The sequence below is a fragment of the Plecotus auritus genome, assembly GCF_963455305.1.
Source record: "Plecotus auritus genome assembly, chromosome: 8".
In the NCBI taxonomy this organism is placed as follows: domain Eukaryota; kingdom Metazoa; phylum Chordata; class Mammalia; order Chiroptera; family Vespertilionidae; genus Plecotus; species Plecotus auritus.
In genome coordinates, this window is record NC_137782.1 from 157,303,604 (window position 1) to 157,326,681 (window position 23,078).

At 45.8% G+C, this 23,078-nt stretch overlaps 1 protein-coding gene across 5 annotated transcripts in view; it reads right to left on the reverse strand.

The window, feature by feature from the left end:
- CRIM1 (cysteine rich transmembrane BMP regulator 1) overlaps window positions 1–23,078 on the reverse strand; it is a 181,504-nt gene that overhangs the window by 82,550 nt on the left and 75,876 nt on the right. For 3 of the 5 annotated variants that reach the window (XM_080686658.1, XM_080686660.1, XM_080686659.1), the window contains exons 3-4: window positions 18,115–18,357; window positions 16,968–17,088 (exon numbers count right to left, since the gene is read on the reverse strand). The exons of 1 other annotated variant lie outside the window; for it this stretch is intronic. In XM_080686658.1, the coding sequence (XP_080542784.1) occupies window positions 16,968–17,088; window positions 18,115–18,357 (364 nt within the window). The remainder of the gene's footprint in view (window positions 1–16,967; window positions 17,089–18,114; window positions 18,358–23,078) is intronic. One more of the 5 variants, XM_080686661.1, reaches the window with a different exon arrangement.

Consider the following 23,078-nt stretch of genomic DNA (forward strand, 5'->3'; position numbering starts at 1 on the left):
CATCCCACAACATCAAAGTCCTACTTTTTCTCCCGTGAATTCCCCTAGTGCCGGGGACACATCTTTATTTGTCATGTAAAGGAAAACAATGAATGATACAGGCATCCAAACAATAATCTGGAATGAGTATCTTTTCATGGTAAGTCAGAGATTAGACCATGCATTGGTTTTATAGTTTTTATTTTTATCAGTTTTAGATCGCGAGCTAGTAGGTGGAGGGAAAGACTATGGAATTGGTCTGGAACGCGGACAGCAGAGTGCCAAACACAAAGACTGTTCTTCTGCAAGTGGGGGCCAGGGCTCCAGAATCTGCCTGTATAACAAGCTCTCCAGGGGATCCCGCTGGAATCTGGGACCAACTTTCTGAGAAACTGACTCCTTGCCGGTGCAGGCTCTCGGTCACCATAGCTTAATGTGCACTTTCCACTGGAAAAGGCCAAGGTCAACTAGTTTGAACATCTTAACGAGATGATGATTTGGAGCATTTGCTCTCAATCGTTTACAATAAAGACTCCTTCCTGCGAATCAGGTGCAATGAAGAAAAGAACGACTGAATTTATTATCCAACACAATCGCCTCCCCCCACCCCCACCCCGAACACGGGTGACCACTAGCAAGCCACTTAAACTCTGGGATGCTCTGTGTCCTCAGCCATAAAACGAGATGGTTGGACCACAATGAGCTTTCGTCTAACTATAAAATCCCATGGTTCTCTTATTGCCAACCCCATTCCCATCACTGCCACAGTCCGTTTCTGGCCCATCCCTGCCTACTTACTGCCTGCACCCCGTCCCTGGAGCAGACCACAGCCTCATGCCCCATGCTGGTCTCCTGGCAGCAAGAACCTCGGCCTTCACACCCAGCTCAGGACAGGCCTTCTCTTTGAAGCTTTCTTGGTCTTTTTTTTTTTTTGGGGGGGGGGTGGGAGGAGATGGGAAAGTATACTTACACACTTAGACATCCGCTACTCTTTTTCCTTTCCTATGAAGGAAGACCGAGCTATGCAGGAGAAGAAGCAATATGTCCCGCATATTGTCTCGTATCGCTAGGCTGTCTTCATAACCAAGTTAGGGCTTCATTACTAAGTAGAAGAATCAATAGTTTGTTTTGCCAGAAGGACTAGAGAAACCGTAGAGGACAGTAAACTGTAGGGAACTGCCGGAGGGGCCGTGGGGCAGAAGAGTCCTCTGCTACTCCCATGCCATTCAGCAAAGCGCAGGGGCACCCTGGAATGTGCCCTCGTGGGGGGCGCCGTGCAGAGCTGATAGTAAAGTGTTATTCTAACATCCCCTACAGTTAACTCCTTGGGTAGAGGAGGGAATCTGGAAGCAGCAAACCATCAGACTCCTCACGTTCCCCAAGCACATCCAAATCCCTGCCCTTATCTGGAGAAAAAACGACTCTGTGGGGTCCTCTGTAAACGATGCCTCCCAACGCTGGCTTTCTCCCATGTCTGAACGGAGTGCCTGAGCCCTTCAAAAGGGGAGAACCACTGCCTATAAATCAAAACCACTCTTCATACGTGGGAGGTTAGGTCTCCTTTCAGTCAGGAAACAAGGATAAACACAGAGTTAAAAGGGCAAAGTACTTGTACTACTAGGATTCCACACGGTATATTAATGAAATAACTATCAGGAATGGAAAGTACAATGACACATAGAACATTCCTATTCTGTAAAAAGTAGCTCCAACTTTAATTAAATCTAATGTACTCTCTACCCATTACATTTATTAACTCTTTCAGGAATGTATTGTTTTTAAAAAGAGGCTGCCAAGAAAACATCCAGAAAGAATGGGTTTCCCACCCGAGGCTCAAACTACCATATGGAAAACTGTATTCCTCCCCATGGACGTTTCTTAGGGTTATACTTTTTCTCATGTCTCCCCGGGAGAGATTTACTACTCTCTACGTCACAAACCTCCTTCCCCTTTTCTCAAGCTAATTCCTAGATGATCTCCTTGCATTTCGCCCACTCAGGCAGAAATGGTGCATTCTTCACTTTCCTTTCAGAGTCATCAGCAAAACCACTCTGAATTTTGGGGTGTTATATTTTTTTCCCGGGGAGCAGGCGGGGAGTGGGGAGGGGGGGTTGGAGGATGTGCTCCACTACAGCGGAGGTATAAATGAGGGCTATTAGGTAAAGTGTTCCTTTGTGTTTCCTGGCATTAGTAATAATAACAACGCTCTCCTCTTCCTAGCTGTGTCAAGGGGTCGGTGATTATGACTCCCCGCTCCAGGTTAGGATGTGGCTCAGGAAACTTATGCTAAGGTGCTAAGTTAAAAGCAAAAGTGGTATAAACTGTAGGAGAATGGAAGTTGCAAGCCCACGTGGTTCCTGTAGGATTTATAAAATTATCTTCTAGAACCACGCCCCAGGGTCATGGATGTGGCGATGAGAAAGCGATGACACGCTGCACACGCTGCCCGGCCGCCTGGATGTGACCGGCTGGGGAAGAGAGCTGGGGACGCTCCCAAGGACTCAATCCTGGTGGCAGGAAAACCAGAGGCACAGAAACACGGCTGGAGAGGGACCCCAGGGCCCCGTGGAAAGGAAAACGGGACACGGTGGGCTTCCTGAACCACACTCCATTCAGCCCAACCACCTGTTAACGACCCAGACCCAGCAATGGGCTCTCGGCCTTTCCTTCCTTAGGCTGTGGTGGGCCAGAGGGCCTCAGAGGGTGGAGAGGGGGCAGGGGAGAGACGCAGGAAAGCCAGTCAGAAAAAGGAGGGGAAACTGGCATGGTGCACTCTGGGAAGGAGGAGGAGTGGGTTTGGATGTGGAGAGTAAGTTTTAACAGAGCAACATACAGCGTTCTCCGTTCGGAGCCAGGATTGCCAGCTGCACGAGATATGCTTGCTTTGGAACGTGGGGTTCGCTAGCGTGTGAGCGGGTGATTATTTTGTACCCATTCGCTGAGTGTGGACGTGTAGGAGGGCACTAAACTGCAGGGCGGCTGGGGCCACACAGGTCCTGCCTTCCCCTCAGGGAGGTGTGGAACACATAATCACAAGTGGGGGAACGTGGGATGTGGACTATCCCACCCCTTCCCAGGGCCGGTGGAAAACACCACCCTGACCTCAGGACGACGCGTCCATGAAAGCCTGAGCCAAGCGCTGCTGCCGGGGCTGCTAACGCTCCTCCAGAGCCTGCTGGGCCGGGCAGGGCTGAAACGGCTGCTTTAGGCACGTGTCCACTTGGGTGCACGGGGCTGTCAGGCCCCAGGCCTCTCATCCCTGTCATCAGTGCGGAGTGAGGACCCGCTGGCCTCCTATCCCCGAGGGAAAGTGCAGCCCAGAGTCCTGCTCTGCTTCCGGGCCTCGCCCTTCCACGCCGCCTTCTCTGCCTTCCCGATCTTTCCTGTGTGGACAACCTCTCAACACCTGAACATCACCGCCACACAGGGCACCCCTCAACCCTCTCCTACTCATCACCTGGTTCGCCCTGAAGACGCTGTTTCCTTGCAGCACCTCTAGGGAGACTGCAAACTGCCTCCCGCTCCCCCGCCACTTACTTGTTCACCTGGCTGACGGGAGGTGGACGTTCTCCAAGCTGGCCTCTGGCTAGCAGTCCCATGTGGTTGCTCTCCTGTCAGCCAAGCTCTCCCTTCGGGGTGTTGCCTCCTACCCATTGCCTATGGGGGGGAGGGGGAGAGGGGTTTCCAGAGAAAGCACTCTCACATCAGCCTTAGACTTGAGTTCTGGCCACTGAGGAGCCATATGGCCTTGGGCAAATTACATCCTCTCCCTAAGCCTCAACTGTACCACATGTAAAAACCAAGCTCATTAAAATATGTCCTAGGATTGCTATGTAGATGAAGTAAACGGATACATGCAAAGCACCTCGGACACAGAAGCATTCAACGCCTGCTAGCTATTTCATGTAATTCTAAGCTGGAAGGCTTCATGTCTATGTGGGAAAGGCATTTTCATCACCCTGACCTCACCCAATTTTTGGAATCCAGTGACTCTGGCTCCCGCTCCCCTTCAGCCGCTCACGCCAATGGCCACAACACTCTGAACTCTCTCAAGTGAAACATCCTACTCGCTGATCACAATGGCTCACCCAATTCTCTCATATGTATGCTCCCCCACACTGACTCATCACCCTCACAGCACCTCTCCTTCCCTTTTCTCCTCAGTCTGGGCCTCGTCCAGAGTGTACCTCCTTATTGAGACAGCCCCAAATCCCTGGGGCTGACCTGAACCACCATCCTCATGATGTCTTTAGATGTCCTGCCCCTTTAACCTGCATTTGCATCTGGTCCCTTGACCCCAACCCCAGGTTAGTTAAGCCCGGAGGCGGCAAACCTGAAGTCTGCAGGAGCTGGGCGGGAATCCTGGAACGCAGAGCAACTCCAGATGACTCAAGAGGGCCCCTGCTCCGAGGGGGCATCGCTACTCCTTCCGCATAGGAACGACAGGGGACGTGTTGCTATACCTTCCAAATGCTCCAGGGAAGCCAGGTTTTTACGTGAAGCCTCCCAGTTTTTCAATGTTGATGAGTAATCTAAAGATGCCCCACCCCACCCCCAAAAATAGGCAAAAGGAAACATGTCTAGGGGTCAAATACAGTCCCAAGGCTGCCGATTGCAAACTGCGATTCAAACCAAGGACCTCCTCCTCTGTGCGGCTGAGGGCTGCTGGGGAGGAGCACACGCCCAGCAATAGCTGTCCTACGTCCTCAACACTGAAGCTCCTCAGGTCCATGGCAAACCTCCACTCACCCCCAAGGATCACTTCTCCAGGATGCCTTTTCTGACCAGAGGCCCAAAGACAGACAGCTGATGCTGTGTGTACCCGTGGCCGGCAGTGGGAGGGCCACAGACTGCGAAGTGTCCATCAGGTGGGGAGGCGTGGGGGTGGAGGGGAGGACATTCTGGGAAGAGGGAAAAACCTAGTCAAATGTACAGAAACAAGAAAGGCTGCAGTGTGCTTAGATTGGAGCAAATAGTTCAGCCCACCAGGAGCATATTATGTTGGGAAGGGGACTGGGGGACCTTGTAGAGGGGCCTGCAGGGGACGTGGCTAGAGAGGCTGGCCAGGGATGGGTACTAAGGGATCCTGCATATCACACTGAGAAGCATCTTTAATGGAAAACATCTTAATCAAGGGATGCAGTCTTGCAAAGAGGAGGTCATCTGAGGAGAAAACAATTGTCATGAATTTCATTCTTCTTGAATCATAAAGATAGGTGGGATTAGAATGTTTTAAGTTGCAAAACATATTAAAAGTTTAAAAACCAATGACGCCAATAGCCTAGAATGCCCTTTCCTCTTTCTCCATCTGCCGGACTCTGACTCATTCTTAAAGATTCAGTTCAAAAGTCAAAACTGACAGTTTTCTGAAAGGGAATTAAGATCTCTTTGCTCTGTGAGCTTACTTTTCTCTTTCGCACACTTCTACTGCTCAAGCATGTGGCAGCTTAAATGCTAGTGATTTATTCATGCTCGCCTTCCCTTTAGACTGCAGGCTCCTTCGCATTGGTGACAACATCCGAGTCCCAGCAGGTAGCACAATGCCTGGCACAAGATAAACACTCAAATATTTGTTCCCTGGACACATCAAAACCACTGTGGGATCCTGATGTTAGGACTTGCCACAGGTGAACTGTCTAATAAATGTAGTGAAAAGCACATATTATTTACCTGGGTTAGGCATTATATAAAGTGCATCCTTACCATCAAAAACTACACAATCGCCGTAACTGGTTTGGCTCAGTGGATAGAGCGTCGGCCTGCGGACTAAAGGGTCCCGGGTTTGATTCCGGTGGGAGGTGTGCAGGAGGCAGCTGATCGATGTTTCTCTCCCATCGATGTTTCTAACTTTCTATCCTTCTCCCTTCCTCTCTGTAAAAAATCAATAAACTATATAAAAACAAAAAACAAAAAACAAAAAAACCTACACAATCTAATGTCTTAGGAAGTGTCAGAAGAGTCTTCAAGAAACCATGGTCTCGCTATGGAAATCAAAGCACTTGATCACGTCATCACGAGAGCCATGAGACACAACTTCTTTCCTTTCCAAATAAGGGCAAAGTCAGGAAGAGGTTGTTTAAAAGGCAGCTGTCTGTCTGATACACTGGACTAACTGAGCATGAAGTCCTAGAGAAACTAGCTGTCTCAACCTCTAGGGTCCCAGTTAAGCGGTTACGTATCTACTGAGCGAACAGAACCCGAAGCCCTCTGCACACCGTGTCTACACCACGAGGCGGAGCCCTGTCACTCCCACCCAACGTAAAGGTGCAAATGAAGAGTGAAACACATGCTATGGAATTTGGGGGTGCGTTGGGCATTTCCAGAGGAGGAGGATTTTAACATTTTAGGTTTGCTGATTTGGGATGTGGACAACTTCACAATACGCTTTTGTGGAGCTGCCTGGTACCGTGGTTCTGGTGGCCTGTGTCATGAGGATGATAACATCAATGGAGGTGGGCAGGGTTCATAGGGTCCATGCGGTGGAGTCTGCTTTCCAAGTTTACCGCAAGTGTAATGGAATTCACAGTTGAGTGGCTGTCTTTCAGCGACAGTCAGAGGGCCACGTACTTAGACTCTAGTGACGGCCAGGCCCATTCAGACCAAACTGTAAGCCACCAGAGGGAGAGCCCTGAGCTGTTTCAGGACTGAAACCGTATAAAATAAAACTATACACTATACCCTGGTCAAACCACGGTGAAACACAGGTCTCAGGCGAGTGGGAAGGAAGCGCAGGGCTTCCACATATGAAGCAAATTACTGACAGATTAACGTCTCTGCACGGAGACAGTTCATCTCCAGTGGGCAAGGGCTCTACTTCTAGGAAAGCATAGTTTCCTCCATCTGGGGACACGTCCAACAACAACATGGAATTCCTACAACTATTTTGTTTTAAAAACATCGGAGTTTAATATAGACTCTGGCTTTTTTAGTTATGAGATGACTTGCTCTTTTGGGCCAAAAATTACTGTGACAGAGGGCAACAGAATAGATGTTCTTTTCTTAGTTGAGAAAGAAGGGCTTCGAATACATTTCCAAACTTTCCCCCCAGCATGTGTTTAAAAACAGAGAGAACGCTACCATGATAGCATGTCAGGAGTCAGAGAAATGGTTTAAATCCGTGCTATGCTAATGCATACTTTACATATTGTATAATGTTACGTATCCCCTTAACAGCAGCTGGATAAATTATCCAAATGAACGGAAACCACCAAAAAAAGTGAACTACATGAGAGGAATTTGCCTACCAACAGACTGATCTTTAAACACAGGAAATGAAAACTATTATTGAGTGCCATCTTCTTTGAGACAAAGTTTTGGGAATAGATGAACATGATAATTAATTATAAGGTTTGATAATGTCCTTTTGAAAATGCATCTCTAGGGCCAATTTCCACTGGCTATTCAAGTAGGTATTATACAAGCAATTTAATCACCTAACATGATATTGAAAACATATGGGTCTACAGTATATATTACCTCATGATCTAAAGAGCTTAATACCATCTCAAAGAACTAGGGCGTGCTCCCAGTGCTATGACAAAAAAAACAACTGTCAGTTCCAAGCCACCCTCCGGATCACCCACCTATGTGCCTGGTTGGGCTAATGTGTCCATGTTCCTGTGTAATCTTCAACCCCCCAGCACACTCCTAGAGGCTTCAAACAGCAGAATGATGGGCCCAGGATCTGGAGATAAGAGCTGACTGAGGAGCTCTGGGAAGCTCAACCACCCAAGTGTAAGTAGGTTAGCAAACAAAGTGAAAGCACTCTTGACACTGTCCCCCCATGACTATTACTCAGAAGCAATGGATGACTCAGACGTTACTGGAGCAGAGGAATAAGAAAATCCACCCAGTTCTCAGTACGATAGGAACTGTGTGATTCTAAGATTTAAAAGTATAAGCAAATAGGGAAAGATATGAAAAATTATCATGAGCTATTCTGTTTTCTTTCTTTTTTTTTTTTAGGTCCTTGGTTTCTGACTTTGGACTTAAAGCTGGCATTATTACTTTATGGCTTTTTCTTAAATTCAGGTTTTATTATTTGGTACAAAGCCAGTCCATTAATTTTCTTGAGGGCAGACTCCTCAGTTGGTGTGTGTTCTCTTCTTATGACCTTCCAAAGGTCTGAAGCTGTTTTGAACTGGCTGAGGTGCTATCTGTTTAAGCTGTTGAGTTCCTTCCAGCCTGGGCCGTCTTATTCATCGCCGAACCCCACACCAAGCCCCGTGTTCTCCGTCTTCCATGAGCTCCCCCGTGAGTCGTTGCCATTTAACGGAGCCCTTTCCAATCTGCGCCCTGTTTTCACTCACTGTAGCTTTGAGGTTAGATTCATTCCGATTCAACTCAAGCACTTCTGAAGGGAAGAGATGATCTGCCAAAGATTCCATTCCGCTGGCTTCATCCGGTATGAGTCAACCTCAGGCTGTGAATTCTGGAACCCCTGAAAGCTCCTTTCTGAAATATCTGTATCCTTCCCAAGAAGCAGCGTACTAAGCAATCTGCTAAGATTCCATCATCAAAACACGGTATCGCACCAAGAAACCAGGACCAAGGAATGGGAATGAAGCATCCTCGATTTTCCACGTGAAGCAGCAGTATGAACTTGTGCATGTTACAGAGAAGGCGAGTTCCTCCCTGTTGCTCTGGTTATGGCCTGTATATCTGACCTATCCCAGCTACACTGGGGTTGGCATCCTTCCTTTTATCTTACTTCACTCCCTGGACCTACCGAGTTTGGAGCTATTATGAAAGATGACAGGGTATGAGTTGGAAATTGACTTCGAAAGTGAATGTCTTGTAAGAGAGAAATAAAACTGAGGCTTAAACAAAAACATGGAACTTAATTCAGCAGATTGCTTTTTATCTTAAGAGAAAAAGAAAGTGATGGTCCAATCAAAGTTAGGAACAAAGAATCTAAAACTCTTCCCCGAAGGCAATGCTGTGTGTGTCAATGTGTTTGTGTATAAGTTAGTGTGAAATACAGAACACTCCAAGAAGAACAGGGAAGAGCTGGATGAAGAGGAGTCACAGGGAAGAGAGACAAAGACAGAATCTCAGGGAAAGTACAGCTGGAAGAAGCAAGCACCCAGGTGGGTCCGGGAGCCCCAAGCACAGCATGTAGTTCATGCCAATCAAAGTGTGGAGGTATGAGAATGCTACACATCACCCTCCCCTGAGCACGCCCACCAGGGCAGGCCGACGGCAGGGACAGCCACTTTCTGTCAGAAAGCAGTTTCTGAGAGTAAAGCCTTATCACGTGAATCCAGCCTTTGGTCAAATCGCCTCTGCACCTGCTATATAAGGAACTATCTAATTATAGGTATATTTGAAAACCATAACAGGCAATCTATTTTATTGGATTATCACCCAGCTCTACAATTCAACCAGCGCTGATGACTGTGGTTTAACTCGTTAGTCCAATAGTTTATTTCATTTTGCCCTTTCTAAGGTTTCTTAGTGAAAAAATGAAAAAAAGAAAAAAAAAAAAAAAAGGAACCACAATTCTTTCATGACTTCATTTGGACTTTCTCCCCTTCCTCTCACTCTGCAAATCATGTATTTCCCCATTATCTGTGAGACACTGGGATTTTCTAAAACTTTCCTTCCCCTTCCTTTCCCAGGAGTCTTCTGTTGCCAGCGGCATGGGTTCCTCCCCTACTAAAGGGTTTGGGAAAGTCAACGAATGTAAAGGTCGAAGTTACTTTTGCGATCATCAAATCCCACCTCTCCTCCCTTCTCTCACAGATAAGAAAGCAGTCCCAGAGGAACTGAGAGGCGTGTCCAAGTTCATGCAGAAAGGGGCCTGGATTTTAGTGCTCAGCATCAGCCAGGTGCTCTCTGCACGGTGCCACGTGATGTGGAGGATTCTTCAGCCACTGGACAGTTTGTTCACGTGTACTTCGCTCACAGAGGACAACAACAAAGTAGAGGACATGGACTGGTAAGCCTTCTGAGTGGGGCTGGGGAGGAACTCGGGCTGACGGACAGCCTGGCTCTGCCACTCACCAGGCAGGGCCCTTCCGCAGGTGAGGATCCATCTCTGAAATGGGAGAGCCATGCAACCTGCCCCCTGGTGGAGGGGGAAGAGTGTGTGTGTGAGCGCCCGTGTAAGCGCTATGATTCAGGCTTGACTACATTTCCACTGCAAAGTCACACAGCAGTCAACATTTATCTAACATTATCACAGAAAATCTTTAATTCTTTTGGACTAATTCTTTTATTTTTTTAAAACATATTTTTATTGATTTCAGAGAGAAAGGGAGAGGGAGAGAAAGATAGAAATGTGATGAGAGGGAATCATTAATTGGCTGCCTCCTGCATGCCCCACACTAGAGATGGAGCCCGCAACCCGGGCATGTGCCCTTGACCGGAATCGAACCTGGGACCCTTCAGTCCACAGGTTGACGCTCTAGCCACTGAGCCAAACCGGCTAGGGCTGGACTAAGAAAACGTTTAACATGTTTCCCTATCTTGATTTAAAAATAAAATACAACCTGCCCCTGGTGAAGGGGGAAGAGTGTGTGTCTCAGAAAGCAAGAGATGTAACTGTTGTGGATACAGGTTCTGAAAGAGAACGGGACATTTTAGTCCGAGAGGCCAGAGCCAGGAAGGAGCTTGGGAGCCGGGCTCGAGCAGGAGAAACCCTATTTTAAGTTTGAACACTATAAACAATGACTTATTTCCACCACCAAACAATCCGGTTGGGTTTTTCTCCATAACTTTTAAGAAATGCCTATTTACAGACAGAAATTGATAACAGAATGTTTCAGAACAAAAAGTTTGGGACAAATCTAATTAAAATAAATTTAGAAAGGGTGACTGTCAGTAACATATTACCCTCATTCATCTTAATAAAAATATAAAAATAGTTATGTAACAAATCAAAATGCACAGGATACTAAAAACCTCATTTGAGTTACAGGGAAAGTGAATAATGTAGAGAGGTAATACTGTCTAGATTTTTAACTAGTTAATGTCTACCCTGGAAGCCTTATCTACAAAGACTGGTGAAAGTTACAGAGGTCCAGGGAAGATTCTGTAAAATCGGGCACACACACTGGAGATAGCGAAGAGTGAGGAGTGTAGAGAAAAAAACTGCGACCTGGGCGCTCTCTTGAGGAATAGCCCCGTGGGGCTGAGGGCAGGGCTGGTTGGCACAGGAGAACATGGGACGCCCAGGTGTACAGTCCAGGCTGGGTCTACCCTCTACCAATCTGGTGGGTCCATTTCCCTCAGACAACCATTACTGAATCAACCACTACAGAGGAGAATTTCCATGCAACACCCTTAAAAGGTTTCATTGTGGGTTTGTTTTGGAATTGACTTGGTTTCATTAGGCAGGTGTTGTGGCATTTCCTTCAGGTGATGAGAGTGGTCCATTCCTGAAGGAGAGGAGTTACTAAATGATGCCTAAAGCTGAGGTGGTGCTCCGAGGCTCATCCAGCATGTCTGCTCCCAGGTGAACTGCTGATGGGCACGGGAAGAGAGACCCAGAAAGGCAGGGAAAGGAGCTTAACGACCAGGTTGCTTGAAGGACACCCGAGGACCGGAGCCCCAGGGCCAGAAGGACGTTCACCTTGGGGAAGGGTCACATATCTGCAGCCCTCCACTTTCCACAACTAGAAAATGAAATGGAACGAGCACCTACATGACTAAATGTATGCCATGGAAGGTTAAAAATGGCCACAAATTCTTTGTCTTTCTCCTGTGGGACCTATTGTCTGCTCTTGGAATCGGGGCTCTCCTGGTGACTTGCTTTGACCAACAGAAAGTGGTGGGGGTGGTGCTGTGTGACTTGGAAGAGGTCTCTTAAGGCTTTGCTATTTCCTCTCAATTCTGCCTTCAGGTAACGAGGCCTCCCAGCCATCCCAGCTGAGTTCCCAGACACGTGAGTGACATCATCTCAGACCTCCCAGCCTCAGATGAGGACCTGTCAGCTGACTATAGAAGAACCACCCAGGTCACACAGTCGTGAGAAATAATAAATCATTGTTGCTTTAAGCTATTACATTTGGGGGTGGCTTGTTACACAGCAATGAGTAACTGAAGCATACATATATTGTGTTAATGTATACTATGCTGATATATATAAGTATGTTGATGAGATCTGAATTCATATTCATTGATATAGTTCCTTGACTTAACACACGCACACACACACACATTATCATCAAAAAAGCTGCAGAGAGAGCACAGGCCTTTGAATCAAAGAACCTGGGCTCAAGACTTGGGCCTGCTCTGTCCCTTGTACCAGAGAACATTTGTGATTTTGCACAGGTCACGTATTTCTCAACCTGTTTTCACGTCCATAAGTTCCTCATGGAGCCAGATGACAAGAGAATTAGAATAACCAAAGTGAATGCTTTGTAAACAGCAGGGCACAGTGCACAGGTAAGCTGTCTTTGGTACTGCTACCTACGTGCTTACAGAATTTTTTGTTTTTCCTTCTCTGCAAAGATGCCATTGGGATCAGAGTGACTACCCTGTCTGGGCTGTAAGTTTCCTTGAGCATGGAGGTGTTGGCACGCACACATACAAAAGGCTTTCCGAAGACTATAAAGTGCCATGAGCCACGTGGACAGTCCCATTTCTCCTTCTTGTCATCATGCAGTGCTTAGGCCCAATGTGAGGCCCAGCGCACTCCCTCCCTCTGCCACCGAGCTCCCATCACAGTCCAGTGCCAAGAGAAGAGAAAAGGATGGAAAGAATTGGCAGGGGGCCTGGAAACCTAAACCAAGCCGAGGGAGGGAAGGACTAAAAATGGTTAAAAGCTAATTATATCACACAAGAACACCGCAAAAGAAGGAAACACAGGATGATGGGCCATCAAGAAAAAGAAGAGATGCAGCAAGGAACGAAGGCATAACCTGTGCTTAGAAAGGGCAGAGGGAGGGGGGAAAACCAGAGTGGTCAGGGATAGACACGGAAGGGGATACCCACGTGTGAAAAGCACATCTAGAGGTCAGTGTGTGTCATGTGTGAAGGCTCACTTCATGAATGAATGAATAACTGAATGACTGAACGGAAAACAGAAAACTCTAAAATTAGCAAATTGAGCGAGGACTCACCCCGAAACAGGGCAGCGAGGGGCCTGAACAGGTGATATAATCTCCCTGGGAATGGCAATTCCATTCGGATGGAAATGAAGGAGGGAGAGGATTATTTTTTAAGATAAGGTGGGAGAAAGCCTACAGATTCCTTTTGTAGTCTATGGAAGGCATAATAAATCCTTACAAAAGGGTGGTTACTTTCACCTAAGATGAGTCTCTACTGCCAAACTTCGACATTTCATCTGACTTTGTCCTAACTGCCCCTCTGAATTCTCTACATAATCAGTGTTATCTAAGATGACTCTAAATCAGCCGTGGGCAAACTACGGCCGTGGGCCGGATCCGGCTGTTCTATCTGGTTCTCTTGCTCTCCCCTCCGCTCCTTTACTTTGAATTTATATTAGTTCACACAAACACTCCATCCATGCTTTTGTTCCGGCCCTCCGGTCCAGTTTAAGAACCCATTGTGGCCCTCGAGTCAAAAAGTTTGCCCACCCCTGCTCTAAGTTCTTAACAATGCTCTTTCCAATTATGCTGGTAAAAGTCAAACAATCATAATAGGATTTTACATGCTTATGAGAGCGAATTTTGAACATGGTTCATACATAGGAACAAAGTTACGTCGTTTTTGGTGTTTGTTTTTTTCTCTTAAAATACTACCACTATTACTACCTACTAGGCTCTCTTCTTTCTATTTCCATTTCCACATGATTGTTTGGGTTTTTATTCTCTTGTCAAGGTATGACTTGTCTATTGTCCTCCCTAGTAAGGAGTGAACCTACGTAATATGCTAAACTAGGTTAAGCCACAGTCTGAACATAATCTGTACTTAGCAATTATTCAGTATTTATTGCATGCACAGAGGAAAAGAAAGACACAATTTCTGACCTTAGAAACATCCTTTTGTTGGTGAGACAAGACTTAATGCATGTAACACCAAGAACAATGCAAGGAAGTATATGATGAACTGCAACACGGGAAGGTCTATTTTGGGAGTTCCTACGGGGTGGGGCGGGAGTTGGCTGAAGAATGAAGACCTTTGTGGGTAAAGTGGGATTTAATTGGAGTCCTACAGGATGAACAATATTAGGAAAGGTGGAAGGGAGAGATAAAGGAACCCTGTGCTTTGAAAGGTGAGCTTGGTGTTTGGAATGGATGGTTTATAAAGTATTGAGAACTGGGCCATTAAGAAGGGGGTTGGGGAAAAACTGCAAGGGTTTTAAAGTGAGCCAAGGCAGGAAGATAATTTTCCTCTTCCTCAACATGTAAGTCATTATGCCTAAGAGTGGGCACATTTGTTCGTTCGTTCGTTCATTCATTCATTCATCAATAAATTCATTCATTCAGCCGAAACCGGTTTGGCTCAGTGGATAGAGCGTCGGCCTGCGGACTGAAGGGTCCCGGGTTCGATTCCGGTCAAGGGCATGTACCTTGGTTGCGGGCACATCCCCAGTGGGAGGTGAGCAGGAGGCAGCTGATTGATGTTTCTCTCTCATCGATGTTTCTAGCTCTCTATCCCTCTCCCTTCCTCTCTCTGTAAAATATCAATAAAAAATATATTTAAAAAAATAATGAATTCATTCATTCATTCATTCATTCATACATCAAATCTTATTTCAGGTACTAGAGGCTCTAAAATATTCTCTTCCCTTGAGAATCACACAGAGTGGGAAAAAAACTGACAAAAAGAATCAATGATGTTATGTATTATTAAAGTGCTATAATAAAGTGACGCACGGGAATTAAGTTAAAAGGGAGCAGAGGAGGAACACCTAAGTCATCCGTTAGGGGCTGAAGACTAAAAACACTTTGAAGAGAGGAAACTGCAATCCCGAAGGAGGAGTGAAAGCTGTCGAAGGGGGAGAGGAGTCAAGTGCAAACGCAAAAGGCAGGGAGCATGAGAGCGCCCGGGGAGGGGCCGTGTCAGATGGGAACACAGGATGCGTGTGGAGAAGGGGGTGGGGGGGAGGTGAGCAGGGGTCACCGACTACCTAAAGCACAGGAAACTAAAGAGCTGTGAGAACATACCCCTTCCCTGCAAATAATTTACAGTGGGGCCCTGAATGACTTCCTTCTCCATGTCCCCCATTCCTTCATCAGAGGCACCTTTCACTGACCACGCCTCAGTTCCAAATGCAAAGTCAAAAATCACATCCCTACAATAATCATCATCCTAAGGTTTATGTTTACCAGACTCACGGAAGCTTGGAGAGAAAGACGGACGGCATCTAGCTGAAGCTCCTTTCCAACATCCCATTTCTTCTAAGCATTCCTGGCCGGTGGCCATCCAGACAGAAAGAAACGTCTCCAGCTCCAGGGAGCTCTGTCTACCTCTCAGGAAGCAGCCCAACTCATTACAGCACATCATTAGCTGTGAGAAAACGTTTCTTCTTCAACTGAGATTAAAGAAGTCTTCCCGTAGCTTCTACCCACTCAGCCCCTGGCGTGTCTCCTACGCGCAGATGGTTGGTCCTACACCACCCTGATCACAGTGAGGGAGAGCTGTCCCTTTTCCTCACCGAAGGACTTGTTCACTAACGACTGGCTTTGTTCTGATTAACTGGGTTCTCTAATATACCATGCCACCTTCCTTTTCATAAAGACCTTGAAGGGACATCTGTGGCTTTCAGCGATGCTCCACTCTCTTCCTTTATTGATTAGTAATACCCTATGTTTGCACGATAACTTCTCCCCTTTCCAAGCATCTGCACGCAAATTCTCCTATCGCAGTGGCATAAGAAGGGGCTGTGCCACTATTACGTTATCTTCACAGAAGCCTTTGTATCTGTTTTATGATACAGTGTGAAAAAACAGAGAAGTCATGTCAAATATGTCGGAGAGAATTTCAGAGTCTCGGACAGGACAAAGGTGAGGCGGTGTCACGTATTTTAAGACAAGAAAGAAGAAAGAAGTAATTGTCAGAACAGTCTACTCCAGTTACGGACAAATAACGGGTACTTACCTTCACTATGGACCCGAGATATTCCCAGATGCATAATCACAAGTATTCATGCAACAAACACAGGTGCTAAGTGCCTGGCACGGGGACTGAGGGAGACGGAGTGAAAGGAGGCAGTGTCTGGACAGTAAACGTAGAGCGGAAGTTGAAAGGAATGAGCTGACTTAGTCTAAATGACGTCTTAGTGGCCTGGGGAAGGTCTGGCAGAGGGAGAGGGAGCGTCTTAGAAGGAGAAGCAGGATGTAAGCCCCCTGTTTCCAGGCAGGGTCTTCCCAAAAGCCAAGCCCAAGGGCCAGCTCTACGGTGGTGCTAGGAAGCCCCTCAGAATAGACCTGCAGCCCTTCATGCTCCGGGACGAGCCGATCCTACAGGCTAAGTGGATGTCTTGCTGCTACAACTAGAATGCCAGCTCCTCTTCCTCCCCATCAAGCCAAAGAAAGATGTGTTTGTTACTCCATAAAGTATTGCAAAAACATAGACTCCTCTTTGCCTCTGCAAGCAATAGGTCTGGTAGATATGATTACAAATGTGAAGAATCCTGGCGGGGGCGGGGGGGGGGGGGGGAGAACTCCAGGATGCAGGGTTTCATCCTATTGGTCACAATGGTCAAGCTCCTGTAAGATTCACTGCAGAGGATCAAATGACATGCCAGCTATGGATGGACACCTCCCTGCCTCCCTGGCTACCTCCTGAGGGGCATGTTTGCCTGGACAGTTCCCGGCCTGCAGAAATGCACAGCACCCCGGCATGAAGGATCTGTGAGGATTCGTGACTGCACCTGGTAACACCTGGCTTGGATCCGAGGAACCACACAGGTAAATACCAAGTTGCGGTAACAGTTCAGTGATCTCTCCGCAGAAACGGGAGAAGACCGGGTTTCCCTAATTGTTGGGGAAGACAAACTGCATGCTTGAAACTGTGCCTCCCAGGATGCTAACACACAAGACAGGAGGAAGCTCATAAACTGAGGACAGACCGACCTTGTTGGCAGCGTGCAGCAACCGTCCGCTGTGAGTCTGACTTGAGTTTCGTAGCTATCCAGGGGGCACACGGCCTGCTGAACGGAGGGGCACTCCACAGTGCTGCAGTCCACGCTGAACACTGGAAGGGGCAGACAGAGGCACCGTTTACTGTGACATGTACTGGCATTTTGACTGAGTCCCCAAATGAAACCCTGGCTCGGGACACATTTCTGCAGCGGCCTGGCTTCCCAGAAGCCTGTCCTAACACGGGCATGTTCATTTTACTCAGTGTTCGAGAACGGCAATGCGTCCCAGGTCTTCGCACAAGGAGAGCAGGGGACAAGACACTCCAGAGTTCAGATGAAGACACAGAGAGAGCAGTAAGCCAATGGTGGTTACGTGGGTAGATGCGCTTCTAATAAAACAGTTCAAGAGATGCACAGAGGATGGTTGTGCCTGAAGCATTTACCCAGCAGTTGAAAGAAATCTGACTAATGGTTAGAGATTTGTAAAGAGGAAATCACTATAGCCCAGACCTATTCATAGACCACGCTAGATACACTGCCAGAAGACCAAGCAAGTTAGAAATAACCTAAAGCAAGAAACAGCCGGGGCACCACAGCAGATCACACGTGGCGAAGAAGGTGAGTGAGCAGCCAAAGGTGACTTAGCACATGCTATCAGAGCCAGCAGATGGATGCGGGGAACGGGCACGAGAGAAGACCGGGGCCGAGCACTTCGTTACGGAACGTCTGGCATTTGGATGCATGTATGTACCTAAAAATAACTTCCTGCTTTATGTATGACGGTTATGTTAAATGTGATCATTAAAAGTAACAGATAAATCTGCGAATGAAGGCTCGGGCCCTTTCTGGGGGGGAAGGAAGCAGCAGGTACCATAAATTTTAACCCCACCTCTCCCATCAAGCATACACCGAGGCGGGAAAAGAAGAAGAAAAGAGAGACAGACACAGTCCCTCCCTGGAGGTACTGTGGTACCAGGGAATCACTTCTCTGCTTCTCTGAAGAGGAGGCCAGAAGTCGGGCTCCTATAGCCCAAAGCGACAGACACGCAGCGCACCGATGAGAATGCCCATCTCCACGCGGAAGGAGAGACGGGGCTGCTGCGGAGGGACGCGGCTGCTGAGACGAGGCGCGTGCATACCTGGTTTGCACTCATAGAGGTCACAACACTCTCCCGGCTTCCCTGAGGCCTTGGACACTAGTATGTTCAGGTATCCCGGCTGGCAGACTTTGCGCAGACAGCCCGCAGGGTCGCACACGCAGCGGCTGGGTAAGGGGCAGCACTTCCCGGGGGGAGCGTAGCCCTCGATCAGGACGGAGTCCTCAGGACAGCGCGGGGAGAACTGGACTTCACAGCGAGCCTTGGAGCAGTCCGGCTTCTCTTCTGAATGGGAGAGACAAAGTTTAGCACGTGCCGGGGCGCTGTGGGGCGCTTTCCTCGGAAGCACACGCAGTCCTAACGAACCAAAGAGGACAGGAGAGAAAGAAATCTGGTGAAAACCCTCACAACCATGAAATCTCTCCTGAGATCTGCTCACGACACCAGGATGGGAGGCTGAAGTTGCCTCCGTCTTCACCTTCCCTCTCACTTGTGTGGAACGATCAATGTCCAACGCATTGGCCAAGAAGAAGACAGGCCAACAGGAGACGCCTACACGGCCTGGAGAATCAGAACACTGAACGCAGTCACTGACTGAATGAGAGATCCTTGCACTTAAAGGGAGTTTTGAGGGCTGTTCTCTGAACAGAGTGCACGCTTAAATAACGAAATAGACCCACAAATAAGTCATGGCTACTTCAGGGGCGAGACAAGGTACATGACAATCAGCATGGGAGAGCTCCACCTCCACGCTCTGATTGTTGAGGAGAGGAGCTTATTAAGATTCTATGATTCTGTGATGTGGAATCTCAGCAAGGTGGACGACGAGCCAAATTCCCATGTAATTTCCCTAAATGACATCTGGTATGTTTCTGTCTCCAGCAGAGATCCAGCAAATGTCTCGCATTCTCTTTTCTCTAGTAGGATGCACTGATCTATCGCTGCACCTCAATCTTACAAACAAAAACTGACCAAGCAAAGCCCTAGCTTCCGGAGCCATCATTCCACACCTCAGCTCATTCATTTACCTTTTTAAGAAACTTACACCAACATGAATGAGGTCCTTGAGGAAAGACTGAAATAAACCAAAAGCACATCATTGTAGCCTCAGGACCTTGGGGGGGGGGGGGGGGAAGGAGGAGATGGTACCATGTAGTATCAGGGTACGCTATCGTAAGCTCTGTCTTTCCTCGTGTAAAACCCACATAGAATCACGAAGCAGGGTTAGACCTAGTTCACAGTCTTCTCGTTTAAAAACGTTCACCTCTTTGTAGATAAAGAGGCTGTAGCCCCGAGTAGACGCGATCCGCCCGAGGTCAGTGGTAAACCTAAGGCGAGAATCCCGGTCTCCTCACTTTCAGGTCTCCTGGTGCTTCACAGCACAGAAGCAGATCTATTTCCCAAGCCACGTGTTCCTCGGGTTGTTTTCCACCTCAACTGCTGTATCTTTCATTTTACCGTCCATCTTCCTTATCTAACTCCTTCATACCCAATCAAAACATAGTACAGGAAAGTCTTCCTCCTCATAGCTGTAGTCCATTCATTCAAAAATCCGTATTGAGCTGCTGCTGTTCCAGCAGCCTGGGGTACCCCATAAAGCAGTGGTTCTCAACCTTCCTAATGCCGCGACCCTTTAACACAGCTCCTCATGTTGTGGTGACCCCCAACCATAAAATTATTTTCGTTGCTACTTCATAACTGTAATTTTGCTACTGTTAATGAATCGTAATGTAAATATCTGTGTTTTCCGATGGTCTTAGGCTCTACAGCAGTGGTTCTCAACCATCGGTAAACACAGATATTTACATTACGATTCATAACAATAGCAAAATTACAGTTATGAAGTAGCAACGAAAATAATTTTATGGTTGGGGGTCACCACAACATGAGGAGCTGTGTTAAAGGGTCGCGGCATTAGGAAGGTTAAGAACCACTGCCATAAAGAGAAGAAACATAGATCCCTGACCTCAAACAACTTACAATGCAGTGGAGGGTGACAGAAAATAAACAATAAACAGTATGCATAAGCAAACTACAGAGATAGTAGAGGGTGGTAAGTGCTTCAGGGGAAAGAAAAGAACAGAGCAGAGGGGAATGAGGATGCAGAGAAGAAGAGGGAGCAGTGAAAACCTGGGGAGAACAGGTATCGGTGGGAAGCTGATATGAACAAAGACCTGAAGGAGTGAGGGCTGGGCCCGGGAGAGGGCTGGGAGAAGAGCATCCCGCAGAGGTAGGCACACCCGTGTGTCCCAGGACCGCACGGGGGCCGGGAGGCAGCAGCAGGATAGATGGAGGATGCGAATATCTTCTTTTCATACAATAAAACTACAGGCAACTGCTGTGAGTCGTAAAGAGGAATTCCACTGTTGGATCCCGGTCAGAATGGGCAGAACAGAGCAAAAGGCTGAGGAGGAGAAACTGAATCTTGACTGTATGGGGACTGACAGAGATGGAGTTTGTAAACTGCACCTAGGAGACAGCGTATCTGGCTGACACAAACACATGGTCTCATAATTGATAAGAGTTCTGTGACTTCCATTGCAAACAGCTCTTAATTCCTACTCTTGTTAATGGGCCAAAATTAATTTTTTCTCTATCACATTTTATTACATTCTAATCGTGTAAAATAGTTGGTATCTATAATCACTTTTCAAACATATGCATCAATAAAACTTGTTTTCATTAAAACCCAACTTATTAGATCTTCCTACTTTGCTCTTTATGTTTCGTTAAACAGTCCCAACATTGTCATCTATTGATGTGTGTTTTGCAGGCAGGGCCTTAAGAAATTTGTTTACTTCTTAAGAACTGCCTTTGTAATATACTGGTGCAAAAAACACGCCTCGGAAAAGATTTAAGAATGTTAAAAATGAGGGTTAAATCTGATTAACTGCTTTTTCAACTATTCTCAAGATGATCACACTGGCTGGCTTTCCCTTTAAAAAATGTATAAGCTTGATTAATATTAACCTGTAGCTCTCTCCTTTGTGTGTGTGTTAGCTATATCCAGTCTTATTTTCAGAGTCACACTAACTTTTTCAATGAGCTGTTTCACAGTCTACCTCTTTCTCAGCTATAATATAGGAATTTTCTGTTTTATGATGTTTTCATAAAACCCACTTGTGAAACCATCTCAACTCAGTATTTTTATTTTAAAGTAGGAAGCGACAGATTTCTTCTTTGACTATTATTCACATGTTCTACCTCTTTTAGAATAATCTTCTCTACTAACATACTTTAGTCAGAAATTCTATCTGATTCATCTAGATTTTCAAATTCATTTTAGGCTTTATTGATCAAACTTTCTTATTTGTAGTTTATATGTTCAATACTTTTAAATTTTTAAATTTTAAATTTTCTTCCTTCTTTGCCTTTCTAACTATTTCATTGATTTTTCTTCTGTAGTATTTTAAGGTTAATGCTTAGTTTGCTTTTACTTTATTTCCTTAGAAATGTTAATAATTTTACTACTTTATTCAAATACTGCTTTGCATTCTAATTTTTTATATACATTACTCTCAATGTAACTCATTTCTAAATAATCTATAATTCAACTTTGGTTTCTTCTGTAATAAAGACTTTCTAGAAGAATGCTGTTGAATTTCTGCATCAATGAATTTTTCTTGGGGGGGTGGCTTTCCTTTCGATTTTTAATTTATAGTTATATTGTCTTATTGCCTGAGAATGTAGGCTATACAATGTTCTACACTTCTGTGAATTTTTTTATGTTTTGTTTTTTTGTTTGTTTGTTTGTTTTTGGCATGTGTGGTCTATGGCCAACTTTAAAATACATAGATATTTATAAAATACATTGATATTTATAAAGTTTGGATACAAACTTACAAATCTATCAAATCAAGCTTTTCTGACATTCAGATTCCCTGTATCTTACATTTTTAACCTAATTTCCAGGAAGGATCTAGAAAAATCTCCCACTATGAACCCGTAACTTCTCTTTGGACTGTTTCTAACATTAGGATTTTACTTTAAATTTTCAAGACTGGGTTGTTTACTTTATGACTAGCAGGCATAAGATTCAAGTTATACAGCGACTTGGCAAATTGTAAAATAATGCTTTCAAATAATTTAGATTTCTAAGATCTCTACCTTTCTTTTTATTTTGTAATTGTTAACCTTAGTTTTATTCTTCTCTTCCTTCAACCCTCTATTCACCTTTCAATAGAGTATCCAGAACCCTTACTCACCCAGCGTCTTCCCCTCCCCCAACCAGTCAGCAGCCTGTCACCTAAACCCAACCACGGTTACCACAGCATCAGGAATTGTTTTTCTGATGCCTTTTTTTCTCAGCCTGTTTCTAAATAAGTCTTCCAGTACATTTCATCTCTTCCATGGAGAAATTGAGAAGAAAAACTACAGCCACACCATGTATTTTCCATCATTAAGAAGGAAATTTTAATTTTATCCATTTGAGAAGCCTCTTCTCTCCTGACAGTTCCCCTATGATGTCTATTATAATACTTAAGTTAATTAACAAGCTTTGCAGTCTGGTTGCCCTGGCAACAACACTTTGAAACTGGAATCTTTAATAATAACAACAACAAAAAACACAAAAAACAAAAATACCAAAAAAAAAAAAAAAAAAAAAACCCACACACAACAACAAAAAAAACCAACAACAACAAAAACTGCCCTAGATATACCAAGACTAAAGTGGCAGTAGCACTTGCAGTAGCGGTAATTAAGGAACCATCCGCTGGTTTCATTATTTTAATAGTCTTCCTATAACAGGTTAGCCCTTAAAATATTGACAGGGTCACTATTATTAATTACAATAATACTGGAGAGTTCATACCACTCTTAGTCATTTTAACTGGTCTGACTACAGGTTGGCCAACTGTAGACCTCCAGGTCCGTATGTCAACAGGGAAAGTGTAATCATGATCTGTGCAATAAATGCATTCAAGAGTATTCAGTTTAAACACAGATTTAAGTAAAACCGAAGTCAAATGAAATACTACTAGATGGGAAGAGAAAAAAGAAGAGAA